Source organism: Haliotis rufescens, unplaced genomic scaffold, assembly GCF_023055435.1.
Source record: "Haliotis rufescens isolate VD_foot unplaced genomic scaffold, xgHalRufe1.0.p SCAF_20, whole genome shotgun sequence".
Taxonomy (NCBI): domain Eukaryota; kingdom Metazoa; phylum Mollusca; class Gastropoda; order Lepetellida; family Haliotidae; genus Haliotis; species Haliotis rufescens.
The window spans coordinates 15,722,232-15,739,548 of record NW_025963891.1 but is presented as its reverse complement, the minus strand read 5'-3'; the positions used below and the strand labels follow the sequence as shown (position 1 = coordinate 15,739,548).

The following is a 17,317-nucleotide window of genomic DNA, read 5'->3' as shown; positions in this document are numbered from 1 at the left end:
CTTTGTACCACAGATGTATGTTACTTTGTACCACAGATGTATGTTACTTTGTACCTCAGAGTAATGCTACATAGCACTACAGCGGAATGTTACTTTGTACCACAGATGTATGTTACTTTTTACCTCAGAGTTATGCTACATAGCACTACAGCGGAATGTTACTTTGTACCACAGATGTATGTTACTTTGTACCTCAGAGTAATGCTACATAGTACTACAGCGGAATGTTACTTTGAACCACAGATGTATGTTACTTTGTACCTCAGAGTAATGCTACATAGTACTACAGCGGAATGTTACTTTGTACCACAGATGTATGTTACTTAGCACCACAGAGGAATGTTACTTTTTACCACAGATGTATGTTACTTTGTACTACAGAGGAATGTTACTTTGTACCACAGATGTATGTTACTTTGTACCTCAGAGGAATGCTACATAGCACTACAGCGGAATGTTACTTTGTACCACAGATGTATGTTACTTTGTACCATAGAGGAATGTTATTTTGTACCACAAAGGAGTGTTACTTTGTACCATAGAGGAATGTTACTTTGTACCACAGATGTATGTTACTTTGTACCACAGAGGAATGTTATTTTGTACCACAAAGGAGTGTTAGTTTGTACCATAGAGGAATGCTACATAGCACCACAGATGAATGTTACTTTGTACCTCATGGGAATGCTACAGAGCACTACAGAGGAATGTTACTTTGTACCACAGAGGAATGCAGCATAGCACTACAGAGGAATGATACTTTGTACCACAGAGGAATGCTACATAGCACTACAGAGGAATGTTACTTTGTACCACAGAGGAATTTTTCTTTGCACCACAGAGGAATGTTACTTTATACCACAGAGGAATGTTACTTTGTAGCTCAGGGGAATGCTACATAGCACTACAGAGGAATGTTACTTTGTACCACAGAGGAATGCTACAGAGCACTACAGAGGAATGTTACTTTGTACCTCAGGGGAATGCTACAGAGCACTACAGAGGAATGTTACTTTGTACCACAGAGGAATGCAGCATAGCACTACAGAGGAATGTTACTTTGTACCACAGAGGAATGCTACATAGCACTACAGAGGAATGTTACTTTGTACCACAGAGGAATTTTTCTTTGCACCACAGAGGAATGTTACTTTATACCACAGAGGAATGTTACTTTGTAGCTCAGGGGAATGCTACATAGCACTACAGAGGAATGTTACTTTGTACCACAGAGGAATGCTACATAGCACTACAGAGGAATGTTACTTTGTACCACAGAGGAATTTTTCTTTGCACCACAGAGGAATGTTACTTTATACCACAGAGGAATGTTACTTTGTAGCTCAGGGGAATGCTACATAGCACTACAGAGGAATGTTACTTTGTACCACAGAGGAATGTTACTTTGTACCACAGAGGAATGTTACTTTGTACCACAGAGGAATGCTACATAGCACTACAGAGGAATGTTACTTTGTACCACATAGGAATGTTACTTTGTACCATATGGAATGTTACTTTATACCACAGAGGAATGTTACTTTGTACCACAGATGTATGTTACTTTGTACCATAGAGGAATGTTATTTTGTACCACAAAGGAGTGTTACTTTGTACCATAGAGGAATGTTACTTTGTACCACAGATGTATGTTACTTTGTACCACAGAGGAATGTTATTTTGTACCACAAAGGAGTGTTAGTTTGTACCATAGAGGAATGCTACATAGCACCACAGATGAATGTTACTTTGTACCTCAGGGGAATGCTACAGAGCACTACAGAGGAATGTTACTTTGTACCACAGAGGAATGCAGCATAGCACTACAGAGGAATGTTCCTTTGTACCACAGAGGAATGTTACTTTGTACCATAGAGGAATGTTACTTTATACCACAGAGGAATGTTATTTTATATCACAGAGGAATGTTACTTTGTACCACAGAGGAATGTTACTTTATACCACAGAGGAATGTTACTTTATACCACAGAGGAATGTTACTTTGTACCATAGAGGAATGTTACTTTATACCACAGAGGAATGTTACTTTATACCACAGAGGAATGTTACTTTATACCACAGAGGAATGTTACTTTATACCACAGAGGAATGTTACTTTGTACCACAGAGGAATGTTACTTTATACCACAGAGGAATGTTACTTTGTACCACAGAGGAATGTTACTTTATACCACAGAGGAATGTTACTTTGTAGCTCAGGGGAATGTTACTTTATACCACAGAGGAATGTTACTTTATACCACAGAGGAATGTTACTTTGTACCACAGAGGAATGTTACTTTATACCACAGAGGAATGTTACTTTATACCACAGAGGAATGTTACTTTGTACCATAGAGGAATGTTACTTTATACCACAGAGGAATGTTACTTTATACCACAGAGGAATGTTACTTTATACCACAGAGGAATGTTACTTTGTAGCTCAGGGGAATACTACATAGCATTACAGAGGAATGCTGCTTTGTATAACAGAAGAATGTTTCTCCGGAAGAAAGAGGAATATTACTTAGTAGTAGATAATTCCCTTGAACTGAATTTTGAACCAGATTGGTTGTGTTCACGAGCCTCTGTGTGTCGTTAACAACTGTGACGTCATACTGTCCAGGTTGTCCTCTGTCAACATCTTGCAGCATCTCCCTGACACGCTGAAAACGAAACACCGCATTTAATGAACTTCGCATGTCATACAGTCGGAACATAAGCGTTTCTGTATATTACTAATAACGTATTCTAGAAATTCACAATTCCATTATGAAGAAGTTCTGTTAGAAGAAGAAGAGTTGTGTGTTGCACTCGATGAAATGTGACATTTTGATATTATTAGCCTTATTATATGTGCCGTTTGTGTTTATTGAAACATGTACAAGATTTGACGAAGAGCGCTGTAGAGGTTTTCTTTTAGGGAAGAGTTTGGGTTTAACGCCGCAGTGACCAGTATTTCTTTACAGGTGTATCTATAGGTGTTTGCGAAATAGTGAAAGTACAATATCAAATAGCTGCAATTAAACTAAATAATATAAACACATCAGACAAAAAGAAACACATCTGGAATTGTGTATACTAAAACCTCGACAGTACCACGAATTGTGTACACAGAATCTAGTTAAACCGGGCTGTACAATTAATGTATATAGTGAAACCTCGTTAATCCAGACAGCACAACGAATTGCGTTTAGTGAATCTAATTAAACAAAGCAGTACCCTGAACTGTGTACAGTGAAACCTCGTTAATCCAACTAGTACCACGAACTGTGTTCAGTGAATCTAATTAAACAAAGCAGTACCCTGAACTGTGTACAGTGAAACCTCGTTAATCCAACTAGTACCACGAACTGTGTTCAGTGAATCTAATTAAACAAAGCAGTACCCTGAACTGTGTACAGTAACACCTCGTTAATTCAGTACCACTGACAGTACCACGGAGTATGTACAGTGAATCTAGTGAATCTACTATGAATTGTGGCCAGTGAAACCTCGTTAATCCAGACACTACTACGAATTGTGCACAGTGAATCTAGGAAATCCGGGTAGTACCATCAATTGTGTACGATGAAACCACGATAATCCACACAGTACCACAAATAGTGTACAGTGAATCTAGTTAAACCGGACGGTACTATGAATTGTGTCCAGTGAAACCTCGTTAATCCAGACAGTATCACGAATTGTGCACAGTGAATCTAGTTAATCCGGGCAGTACCATCAATTGTGTACAATGAAACCTCGATAATCCACACAGTACCACAACTAGTGTACAGGGAATCTAGTTAATACAGAGAGTACAATGCATTGTGTACAGTGAACCTAGTTAATTTAGACACTACACTGAATTGTATACAGTGAATCTAGTTAAACTGGGCAGTACCATGAATTATGTACAGTAAAACCTCGCTAATTCAAACTGTATCACACATTGTGTACAGTGAATCTGGGTTAAACAGAGCAGTAACATCAATTGTGTCCAGTGAAACCTCGTCAATCCAGATAATACAATTAATTGTGTACACTGTACACTATTTGTGGTACTGTGCGGATTATCGAGGTTTCATCGTACACAATTGATGGTACTGTCCGGTGAAACCTCATTAATCCAGACAATACCGCGAATTTGTGTACATTGTACTTAGTTAATCCGGGCAGTACAATGAAATGTGTTCAGTGAAACTTCGTTAATCTAGACAGTACCATGAACTGTGTATAGTGAATCTAGTTTATCCGGGCAGTGCCATGAATTGTGTACAGTACAGTAGTTAATCCGGGCAGTGCCATTAGTTGTTTTCAGTGAACCTAGTTATTTCGGACAGTACCATGAATTGTGCACAGTGAATCTTGTAAAAGCGAGCATCGCCATGATTGTGTACAATGAAACCTTGTTAATGCAGACAGTACTTTGAATTGTGTACAATATACCTAGTTAAACCGGGCAGTGACATGAATTGTGTTTAGTGAAACTTCGTTAATCCAAAACAGTACACTGATTTGTGCAAAAAGGGATCCTCGTTAATCCAGTCAGTATCATGTCTTGTGTAGAGTGAACCAAGTTAATCCGACCTATACCACTTAAAGCGAATCGACCGAATCAACCAATCCCGGCCAGGAAGTAACGTCCCTTTAATTCTGACTCTATATCGCTGTTGGCATAAGAGGTCTTCAGGGAGGCTTCAAGTCCGGAACAACGAGGTTTCGTAGTCTATAACATATATATTGCTTGAAACATAACTTGTTCAGTAAAGTCACTGCAGTGATTAAGGTAATAATATCGTCAAAAACGACAGAAAAATACAAGATCTAACATAACATCACTTTGATAATTTCATGCCTTCAAAGCGCCCTCATGGCATTGTTTGTCTACAACAATAATTGCAGTGAATAATTATAAATGTGGACTTATCATAATAATAGCCATTCAGCCTTAAACCAGGCTTTCATCTTGCTTGTTTCTCCGCTGTATGCCACTCATAATTCCCCTTCCTTATGGCGGTGTAATTCGGTAACAGTAAGTAGACTCATTGTGCATTCGTTATTCAGTCAAATAACCTTAATGCTCAAGCCTTACACGCGAGCAGCGTACATCGTTGCTAGGGTTTTCAGCAGTGTTTGTGTGAGCCTTAAATTGCTATATGGCTTCCAGCTGTGTGACACGGTGGCTACTTCCGGTTTGATCTACTAGTGCTTTAATTAATAGAAGGCTTATTGGATATCACGTTTATCTCATCGAGTCAGGTTACGGCAAGGAATAATTATTCTATTTAACTGTCATTCTCAATTTCATTCATTTTCGGATGACAACTGCCCCAGTGAACTGTCTTTAAGTTATCCCAAGCTGGTTCGCGTTACTCGGTTGCTGCGTGTCAGCTTGACGTGGTGACGTGGTAGGAAAGCTAAAAGTTATGCAGGTCGTTGACGTTTACCACTTTGTTGAAACCTACGGGTATAGTTCTGGATCCTGGTGAACTACGGGAATTGCACTGGGAATCGTACATCTTCAGGTCAACCGCGCCCCCAAACATATGTTGACATCGGCATACATGAGTAATATGATCACAAAAATACATACATTTTCATTAATTGACGCTGATATTTTAGATCTGCAATTACGCTATTGACGTGACCGTATTTTAGGACGAATTGTCAATATCTTTAAAGTTGCTTCAAATTATTCACGGAAACATTATTGATTGTAATACAAAGTATCATCACCGATCCCCCTCTAGTAATGATTTATTGGGAAATGATATACGCAGATAATAATGAAATAGAGTACTGAAAGAGAATAATTCAGTTTGGGATTTGTAATATGTATTGCTATACCTTTCTCAGTGATTCATGTTATTAAAGTTCAACGAAACCATCACAAATAATAGGCTATCTAACGGCAGTGTTTGACGGGTACCAAGTCATGTTCTTCACGGTCTGTGTTCAGACATGTGCAAATCCTTAAGACCAAAATAAGATTAACGTTACTAAATTGCGTTGGCGGCAGCTTTGATCAAATGAAGCTGGGTATCTAGACTTCCTGGATTTGTGTCTGCTGGGCTGTTATCTTACCATCAGATCTTCCAAGGATAAGAACCCGTCAGAAAATGTTACCCACACGTGAACGGTAGGTCATCACGTGGACAGACGAGGACAAATATCACCGTCTGTCGTATATAGAAACAACCGGCATATTACAAGTATGCTTGGGATTGATTAGCCTGGAGAACACTTCATCACTGCAAAAGTCTACAGCGGTTTAAACAAAGGCTAGCCACCGCACCGGTAATTGGTTCCCTAAACACACAAATCAAAACCAAAGCATCTGAGTGGCTAATGTCTTCGAGAACTCTTCAAGAACTAGTCCAGATCGCTTTACACGGCCATATGGCGATCTTTTCGTAACTTGACCCTTTTGAGTCCCATTGACCATTGTTAGATAATGTCGATAATGCTATGATGCGGCATTTCTTCCAACTAGTCTTACATCTTACATTAATATGTGGCTAAATACGAAGAAGTGCCAAGATCATATGACATAGCAACCGGGTCGTCTATTATGCCATACATGGCCAAACTAACAGATTATACAATGCATGTTGAATATTTCACCAAAACCCCGATTTCACCAAACAAAACGCCGTGATTAAAATGAACGTGGCGAATCTCGTATATGTCTTGAGACTATGTGGGCAGCATAGTATCATAACTGTATCTCAGCAAACATACCTTTTATTAAAGTTTTAGATGAGCAAAACGTGTTTATTTTGAGCCAAAAAAACGTTAAAAAAGCAAACGCCATATATCTATTTTCCCTGTCATAAATGTGAGCATTTTCTTCTGATGTTTTCACTTTTTTTTAAATCAGAGGTTTTATAGACATAAAAAAATCTCAGATTCTATATCATTTGAAAAAATGTTTCGAGGGAAAGAAGTTGTGCCTGAGCAAAAATGTTTTACCTTTGATTAAGTGATGTTGCAAAAACAATCATGGGGTTAATAACCTTGTGTTTTGTTGAAGACATAACACGCAACGCATTATTTGTGATGGATTTTGTCACGGAGTTGTATGACATTGGCAATATTAGTCAATTTGCATTTTTTTTTTATTTTGAAATTGTGACTTGAATGATTAAGGAGCATTTGTCTGAATTTCATTGTTTGATTCGAAATTGTACCTGGAAATGGAAAATTCTTTTATTGGTTGAGAAAAAAATGGAAATGTCAGTATTTTCCACTGTACATGATTAAAACACACCTTAGTCAAGATATAGTCTCGCCATGATCATGAGCTTTTATCACACACAGTGCAAAGAATACTTAGACGTATCTACAGAAAACGTTCATTTATTTAACCGCCATTATCCCAATATTAAAACTATTCAAGTAAACTACATTTATAACGAACACGCTTATAACAAACTGACAACTGACATATGTTAACGTACTGTTTTTTTTTTCCGGGCATTTGCTGCGTATATCCTGTACATATGTTTATAACGAACCGCGGTTATAACGAACTATAATTAGTTGCCCCATTTGAGTTCGTCATAACCGTAGTTTACTGTGTATATAACACTTCTTTGGTCTCGAAATACGGATATATCGACACATATGCGGTTGTCCCGTGGGTGTATGTTTACGTTCTAAAATAGATGCATACCTGGGTATCTTCTGTGATGTTTATTTCTCGAAGCTGCGAGCTGTCTTCAGAAAATATTAGTGGGTTGTCATTAACGCCAATCACATTGACAGTAACAGTGGTGCTTGTTTTACCAATTTCTTGTGAACCAGATTTCACTGTACATGTCACGTTCATGCTGACTGCGTCGTTCTGCTCACGATCAAGAGGCTGTGTCAGGTTCATTTCAGAAGTAACGCTGTTCATGGTGAAGTATTGTGTACCTGATGCTGCTGCAAGAGTAACAGAAGACATACAGACATTTTGTACGAATTACAGAATTACACGTGAAACTGAATTGAAGCCAACATACATTCATCTCGATATAGATAGATAGATGTATTTAACGAGATGAATGTATATTGTATATATAGTACGAATGTATATTGCATATATATAGTACGAGAAATAGTACATACTTTAGGTACACTGGCCAATGTCGATGAAGCTAATGAAGCTTCATTGAGATGTTCATTGTATTTGGAGTAACCCTTACATCAGTATAATATTTCGTTTACATCATGGCACAGAAAACATAAAGTATGTTTATTTTATTTCCATAATTATGTTATAATACATGCAATTACTATGATAGATCATATTATAATATCACTGGATTGTCTGGTCCAGGCGCGATTATTTACAGACCGCATGCACAAAGAGGACTGTGGCTGTTCAGATGGTGATATCATCACACTTCCAAGTGACATCATCGGTATAATAGATGACATATCTCTGGATAATCATTACACCTTTCAATATGTACTTGTAATGATTGTAACATTTAAGGTTTTCAACATTGTTAACACGTAACAGATAAATATAGAATGCCAAAGCCAGAAAACAACCAGCCTCCACCATCCGACAAAACAGACTCCGACGGGCGCAAAAGGCGACACAACGGTGATAACCACGCGATTGGACCACTGAAAACTAGCGATGACACCAGGTGCAGCAATGCGTTTGCATTTATGATAATGTTGCACGAACATTCATTCATATTCATGTGACTCCATTCATTCAGGTCAAACACTTTATTGTCCATTTCTGCTAGGAGTCCGATATCATGATATGCTAGTGTTACGTGTCGATTCCCAAATTGAGACTAAATGTTAATCCAGAAATCTGTACGTAAAAGATCTCAGTCTGAAACCAACAAACAACAAACAAATCGTATATAATCAAATGTATTACAAAATCCGCTAAGTTGACAAATCAATACAAATTACTGCACACCAATTACAATGGCAGTAAACAATACAAAAAATGATGGCAGTTGTAGTACAATATTCAATGGCAGTATCAAATACAAAATATGATGGCAGTGGTGATATCGAATACAAAAATACAGTGTTGATAACAAAAGACAGTGATGATAATATTTATTATATATAATATACAGTGGTCAAGCTTCCGAGATGTGCGAGGCATGGATTCAGGGATGATCCTCACATGAAAGCTGGTACATGATGACATGTGTGAGAGCCGAAATGTATGAGAGATATGTATACACGCTATTGTCCCCTTATAAACAACCTAACAAAAAAACTGGAAAGTTCCACATATTTCAAAAACATACAATCACCGTCCCGGTAAGCCGGACAGGACGTTTACACATCACACTGACATCTAAATATAATAATTTCCTGCCGACTGATCACTGCCCAAACACAATGCAACAAGCGTCTACCGAATCTCACCAGAAACATTGTAACACAGTTACAATCATTATTCAACAACAAAATGCACTGCCATATAACACTGGCTGGGGTTATGTGCTTCAGTATTCAACAAAGATTGGGTGTATGTAGTATACGACAAATGACAAAATATATTGCTTCTATCGTAAATTATGAAATTCAGTAAATGCTTCACTGCAACTGCAAATGAACCATAGGTACAGGCCATGAATACAATGTATCAGTTGGTGATGTATGGACTGCAAAATACATGTACTCACACAGCAATACATGGGAATTGTTAACAAATAACTCAAAGGTGTCTCAAAAAGGTTATTGATGATCGACATCTTAATTCTCCAGACGAATGAAGATGGACCTGGAAATCTCACTTGTGACAGATTCCAGTCAATAAATAATCACAGTAATCTCGACAGATGCGAGTAACTTTCATGAGTGACGATTTTTAATATAACTCAATGTAAATGCTCCCATGGGCAACAGCGGCCCAATTGTGTTTAGAAGGGTGAACGTTTTACTTCCTCGGGACTGACAGGAATAAATCCTGAGACCCAATTAATGACTGATGAACCTAGAACACCTTTACAATAGCATCGATTTGCAACCTCACACATACCTTTCTCAGTCCAAGAGTAATTTACACCTTTCGCCAATGAATACGACAAATAAGTCTGATAGTTAAGCTGACTTCACAGTTCCTGAGAGAGGAATTAAAGAACGCATTTACCTCAGGGGCCAGGAGTCATTTAATAAAGGTCTGATTGTGAGACCTGGAGGTTCAGGAGTCAATATGTCTTGAGGATTTGGCAACAGAAGAAAGGCAATCACCCAAGTCCCAGTGTTTACCAACTTCTGGATACATTCTTGTATGTGTTTAGATAAAACCTTTGGTCTCTCTGGCAAGAATTCCACAGGGCTATAATTTGATATTATATTGTGACAGAGGGTTTGGAGCAATAAGTGTTACAGTTGAATTGCCAGTAACTTGCTCATGCGGTGTGAATATCGAGTCCCTGTAATGTAATTGAACCATTCATCAGACTCAGACTGTCAATCTCCTACAGGGAGGATGAATAATTTCATGATTCTGTTGGCGATCGTGCCAAGAAAATATCATTTGTGTGGCATTGCCTCGGGTGCACAAGATAAATCTAAGTAATACACCTTCTCATTCTATTTCAACAGGTCTCTTTTCTTCACACTTCTTTCTCGAGCGGTATTGCCGTAAACTGTAAATGCATTAGTTCAAGTTGACAGTTCCCGTAGGCGTTTGTGTCGTGCATTTGGGGGGTTTAGGTCACACGCGGTATTTGTGTAACATTTACAAAATATTACTGTCACCGTCACAGTAACGGCACAAAGGACACCACAAGTGTGCTTAAAACATTGTACTCTGGTGAAGAATAGAAATGTGGCCATTGGTATTGATACAAATCGTTATGCAAGTGTCACCCACTGAATACTATATAGGGTCTCACTTCTAATCTTGATTATAATGGGGAAATTCACAGTTTTATTAGGGCACAGCATCACTAACCTGAAACTAGGAATAATAAACTGTTAGCGAACACCTGGTGTCTCATCATTGATTTCAGTGATTCATTCATATAAATTTCACTACTATTTTACCTTTTACGCCCGATAGAATTTGTTGTTGCAGTTAACCGAGACTGATTATTCTTTGACGTGGACGTTTTATATTTAAATTTAACGTCACGTCATGAAATCATATTACACAATGAATGATAACAATAGTTTCGCTACATGAAATATGTCCATTAAAGTTCACGGTTTCTTTAATTGTCTGCCACACAGAGGTACATATAGAGGTAAGAAAACTATAGCATGTAATAACATAATAATGAAAGTGTGTTTGAAGCTCCAATGTTGTTTCGAAACATTCCAGTCCATCACTTGAAGGGAATGAATTTTGTTCAAGGCACTATAGGGGGCACGGGTGGCCCAGTCGTCTAAGGCGCCGCGATTCCCTGTGCAGAGTTGCGTCCCTTAGGCACACCAGAAACCTATGATTGTGGGTTCGAATCCTGGTTCGGGTCGATTATGTTTCCAGGTTTGTCAGCACCATACCCGTTGTAAACGTCTGAGACCTGCATCACTTCGGGCTTTCCTCCTACATTAAGCTGACACGCCGCGATATAACTGGATTACTGTTAAAAGCGGCGTTAAACCCAACTCACTCACTCACTCAAGGCACAATATGTTAATTGTTTCACATTCCGTCTCATTATGGTGTGCATAACAACATGCTGCCTATATGCCACAGAGAAATAAAATATTTGTACCAGAGTCATTTTGGACCTAAGAACTTTGAAATGATTTATTATACATGTGATTGAATCCATTTGCCTCCAAACCCGTTTGCAGTATAAGTCCGTGTGTTACGGCTTTGGACAAACTTTTCGTAGTGTTCGTGGTATCATTTACTTTCAGTAAATTGTTTCTTTGATGAACTCTTAATGACACCCGGTGATCCTGATGGATTGACCATACACGTGGTATTGATTCGCATCAAATCGTACACGGCTGGGGTTGCAATAAACTAGCCAGTAAGCGATAGCGGTATGACCTTTAGTTTTGTATATATGGTTCTTTCAAAGGGTGTTGATAATCTTGGTGAGAAACACACTTTGATGTCGTTTCTTGGTGACACGCCGTCCTTCCATATGAACAGACAACACTGTGCCACAACATGATAAATTTAAACCCAACATCCCCATCCCCCACCATAGAAGCCGCGGCACTGCAGATCATTGAAAGGGAACCGACAGCGCTGATCGTGCAACAATGACTTTGTCTACAATTTGTTGCTGAATGTAATGTTTAGTCGCCATGGACTTCTTTGAAGATATACTTTATACCCACTTTCCCCCGTCATATATGGTTATCAAAGCAAGTGGGCCCACAATTGTATATGACTACAGAAAAGCTTTATTAGGTTGGCAGGGTGCTGAAAATCAATTTTTAGATGTTGGCAGGCATATTGCAACAGGAAGGACCACATTTATAAATCGAGAAGTTCAATTAACTGATAACCATTTTCTTAAATGTGGGTCCACATTGTTCCCGCCATATATGGTGATCGAAACAAGTGGGCCATTTGTATAAAGCCTAACTTCATAAGGTTGCTTAAAGAGTTCTGATAATCAATTTCTAAATGTGGGTCCACATTTGCCGTCATAATGATTGCAACAGGAGTCACCACATTTATAAATCGCCAAGCTTCATTAGGCTGGCTTACTTAAAACAATTTCTAAGATGTGGGTCCACTTCTTCCGTCATAAATATAGTGATAGGTGGACCCACATTTGTAGATCGCTAGGCTTCATTGGGTTGACTAAGTCATTTAGTGAGCTCACATTTGTAATTATTTTGTATGGATATGTAGGAATGTATATTGTTCTCATTTTGTTATATTGATGGGAAATGTCTTTATAAATTATTTGGGACGGTCGGGTAGCCTGGTGGTTAAAGCGTTCGCTCGTCACGCCGAAGGCCAGGGTTCGATTCCCGACATGGGTCCAATGTGTGAAGCCTTATACATTACTAAGTGTAACGTTACCTCCACGATGGGTACACAAAGTCTATGAAGTTTCAATTACGTCATCAGCTGATCACTCTCGTTCCAAAACAAAGTTTTGCAAAAATAATTACAACAGCAGAAACGTACTTCAAATTGAATTTGAGAGACAATACCATTCAATGCACGTTTTCCAGTATAATACATCAATCTAATCATAAATGTCGGTTGCGATATAAACCTGAAAATTATGTCTATACTTGAATCGAACTTGGTCATGATACAAGCCTTTATGGCCTCAAAAAAACTCTACAAGTGCGTTTATTTTTTAATGTGGGCCCACCTCGAACTTTAGATTGATTGATCATTTAAAGTTCGAACTTTAGATTAGGCAAGCGGAGTTAGCTCCCTTCTCGAACCACCGATAATGCGGTTTCGCAGTACGTGCATGTGGTATAAAGGACAAAGATTTTCTTTCCCTGTTCATCAGTAACAGCAAAAAAGAAGTTACTTTTTGTTGTATTTCTGCACAGTCGCGCATGACCCATGATGCATGGGCGTGGTGAAAATGTAGTCATAGAATCCCTGCACTTGTACACAGCAGATGTAATTCAAAAATAACATACCGTTATTAGTTTCAACAACATCAGTGAATGCTCTATCTGTGGACTGGATTTCTGGTCCATCACTTGATTGTATGGTTTGTTTAGATGCCGCCGTCTCATGGCTGAAGTGATGGTGTGTGGTGTGCAACAAAACACAAACCTTTTTATGCAAATTGTAAAGTGGCGGGTGTTACCGGTAGGGCAGAATGTTCACCCTTTTCGCAACACCTGGTGTCATCACAGATTTTCAGTGATCCATTCATATAAATTCACCGTTATTTTGCATTTAACGCCAAATGGATAATCGAGTCTGCGTATGACGTTATATATCACAACAGCATCTCTGCGGTGTCGGTGTTCTTTGGAAACTGTCATAACGAAAACGGCAATATATTAACGTCTAACAACGTGTCATGCGGTCATAATCCAATTCATGGAAACATTTCTACCTACCGTCATCTAGGCTGTAGATCATAGAGATGTCCTCGCCTATGTCTGGGGGATACCTCAGGGCTCCGAACGTCACAGGGGTCGCGTCTTCCTGAACCATAAACGTCGGATCTCTCTCTTCCCAACACAGCTTCTCAAACCTTTGGTTTGAGTCAGAACCAACGTGGGTTGAACCACCCCTGGAATCAATGGGCACGTGGACTTTTACAGGGACAAAGGCAACTTCCAGCTGGCCAAGACTGTCTGTGCAGGATGCGTTTACACTGAGGTCCATCGTGTGTTCTAAATGGAAGAGAAAATCATAATTATCATCATTACAATGTTCATCTTATGAAAAAGGTATTTATGAATTCTTTACGTCCCAAACATTTTTTGTAATAGAACAAGATCATAGATGGCACGAGCTTGCGTTGTTTTACAAACACATGTACATCAAGTATTATGTTTTCATCTTTGTATCAATATACAGATTAAAATAAATAAATGCAACAAAGAGGGTTTGCCCTTGCCACCTCTACACGCAGCCCAGTCAGCGAATGGAACTTCCTCCAGGAAGCGTTGCCTAGTCAAACCCACCCAGAACTTTTCGAAGAATGTGAAGACTCCCCAAGACTGCAGCTATCTGCATTACCAAGAGTGTCAGTGTCCTGGCAGCCAACCCGGGTCCTCTCCCAATGGTATTCAACATATTGGAAGGTACCAAACCTAAGGCACCGAGAACAATGGGGAGTAGGACAACTTGGTTCTTTGGATGAAAGCGCAATATTTCGTAAGCGAGGTCCGCATTTTTGCCATGTTTTTTCTGAATTTTGCAAATCACTTTAATGTCAAGAGGTACAGAGAAGTCAATTATATATACAGTTTCACTGGATTTATCAAGATCAGATTTGTTGGCCTGGGTAGGTCTGAGGCTGTATACGGACTTATTCCAAATATTTTATATTTATCATTTTCCATGACGCAATCTACATATTCTGGGTCGTATCATGGATGGACCTCTGTGTCATAACTACAGGCGAAGACGGTAATAAAAGGATCGACCCACTCCATCGTGTCGCTTAAGAAACTGTGTTTGTGCCTAAACTGGGCATACACTGACAATGGCAGTCTAATTAAATTCATTGCATATTCTACATTTCATATTTACATTTTGATGCAAAATCACAAATTGACGGTTACGAGTGGGAAGTGACTGGTCCTGAGCAGCAAACAAAAAGCTTTCTGTTTCACTTCATCCAAGCGAAGGACTCTGCAGGGTTACTGATCTTCTCAACACACTGCATATAAATTCGATCAGTGGTCGTTCAGATAGCCTCTCCTTGAAAAACTGAGTCCAGCAGTACAGAACAATCAACAAAATCAACACTGACATTGAGATTATGTCCCACATACTTGGCTTGTTTAAGAAAACTGTGGAATGCCTTGTTTTCACCATGAGTCTTGGCATGCCTCACAAGAGGATCATCAGACAAATAAATGTGTGGAAAAGTGCACAATGCAATTCCATCATGAAGATCCTCCATGTTAATCAAACCACGCCCTTCCATTATTGTTAATAAAAAATAGCGATTGAGGGAAGAGCGAGGGTGGTGGGATCTATTGTCTGACATGATTCTTCGTGTGAGTGTGTCAATACCCTGAATTTCTTGTTTCGTCCAATTAACAGCACCAAAAGAATACGAAAGGACGGGTACAGCACAAGTATTTGTGGCTTTTACTTTATTGCGAGCGTTCGGCTCTGAACTCCAGATTTTCTAGAGTTTACATTTGTACTCTGCCCGAAGTTTGTCCTTGATATGGGCATTCTGGAGTTTGTCCCTAACCTGCATCCCTAAGTACGTGTAGTAGTAGTAGTAGTAGTAGTAGTAGTAGTAGTAGTAGTAGTAGTAGTACCTGAAGCAGGTATCACGGTACTGGTATCTGCTCAAATCTTCAAGAACTGCCTGAACTAATACTCCACCATTCAACAGATCTTTCACATCTGTTCCACAACCTATATATAGTTCTTTATATACTAATCACATAGGTAATAAGCGGAAAATGTACATGTACTTTCATTACTTTGTTATGTTACAACTTGAAATGATTTTGAAAAAAGGATTGGTCACTGACATGCCTAAAATCAAGTCATTACACTTTAACGATCTTAATTGAGGACAGAACATGCCAAAGTAACTCATTTCATACGATACGACAAAAATTGGAATCATTTAAAACAACTGACAGTGTGAGAATTAACCGTGTGTCAAGATTAGTTCAACTGGTATATCAAGCGCTGTTTAAAGGCCTTCGGAATACAACTGTACTGATGCTGTGTTTAAGTGTTGGAAAATACGCTGATAAATTAAAAAAGTACACCTATGTTTGAAATTGTTCATGCAGAGGAGGCTGATTTGGACATTTACCACAAATAGACGTTGAGACGACTTTTCCCGAATGGAAATAGATCGAAGATATTTTATACATCTGTTCCGATATTGATTTATGATTTTACAACAATATGGGGACATGTAACTTGAAGGAACTCCATTAGGCAATCAATGTCAAATCGATCACTCTGCTTGTCTCAGATTTCCAGGTATGGACTCAACGGCATAATTCCGCTCCGTGATCGCCCCCGTTAAACACACTTTAAAACGGTGCTGTCAGTATCTTTCTACGGGCATGATGTATCACCGGATATAACACCCCGAGGATCGGGTGGGCAAGCTCGATGGATTCTGTCAGATATCTGATCCCGATTCAATTGTACCACCGCTGTGATATAACCCCAGCAACTGCGGTGTAAGACACCATTAGTCACTTTAATCTGCTTTTAGGTTCAGTAAAGATATGCCAGTGATGATTGATGTATTCCAATATATTACATATCGCTTTCAAAGAGAAAGCTTATAATAATGGCATATATGGTGATGGGTATTTGGTAGAGGTCTTTACTGTCAGACCAGTAGCGATTTTGCAATGACTGAAGGTCCTTGGCGACTAAAGAGTGTGGAAGCAAAACCCGTGTTTTTTAAGGATTTTTATTGTCAATATTCCCATTGTGTTGAAAATGACATCTCTTTTAAACCCAGAGCCCATTGTCAGATTCCGACTACATCATGGGCATGAGTGTATATATCCACATAGCGATGATACCAGGTATTTTCTAAACCGGTGGCAACCATCACCAACACACGCAAAGGCAAGTCAATTGTTAACCTGAAACACCACGGGGACATATGCTTCAATTCAAAATAGGGAATTGCATCGGACCTCATTTTTGTCACTGATGCGTCAACTTGATCATTGTCACCCAGGTTAAAGTAGGCATGAGATATAAGACTGGGTTTGATATGTAGAT

General features: G+C 38.9%; 1 protein-coding gene across 1 annotated transcript in view; it reads right to left on the bottom strand.

Moving 5' to 3' along the window:
• Positions 1-17,317, bottom strand: part of LOC124132410 (proto-oncogene tyrosine-protein kinase receptor Ret-like) — a 107,903-nt gene that overhangs the window by 43,834 nt on the left and 46,752 nt on the right. Inside the window, exons 3-5 of the mRNA XM_046496324.2 lie at positions 13,978-14,256; positions 7,664-7,914; positions 2,531-2,669 (exon numbers count right to left, since the gene is read on the bottom strand). Coding sequence (XP_046352280.2) covers positions 2,531-2,669; positions 7,664-7,914; positions 13,978-14,256 — 669 coding nt within the window. The remainder of the gene's footprint in view (positions 1-2,530; positions 2,670-7,663; positions 7,915-13,977; positions 14,257-17,317) is intronic.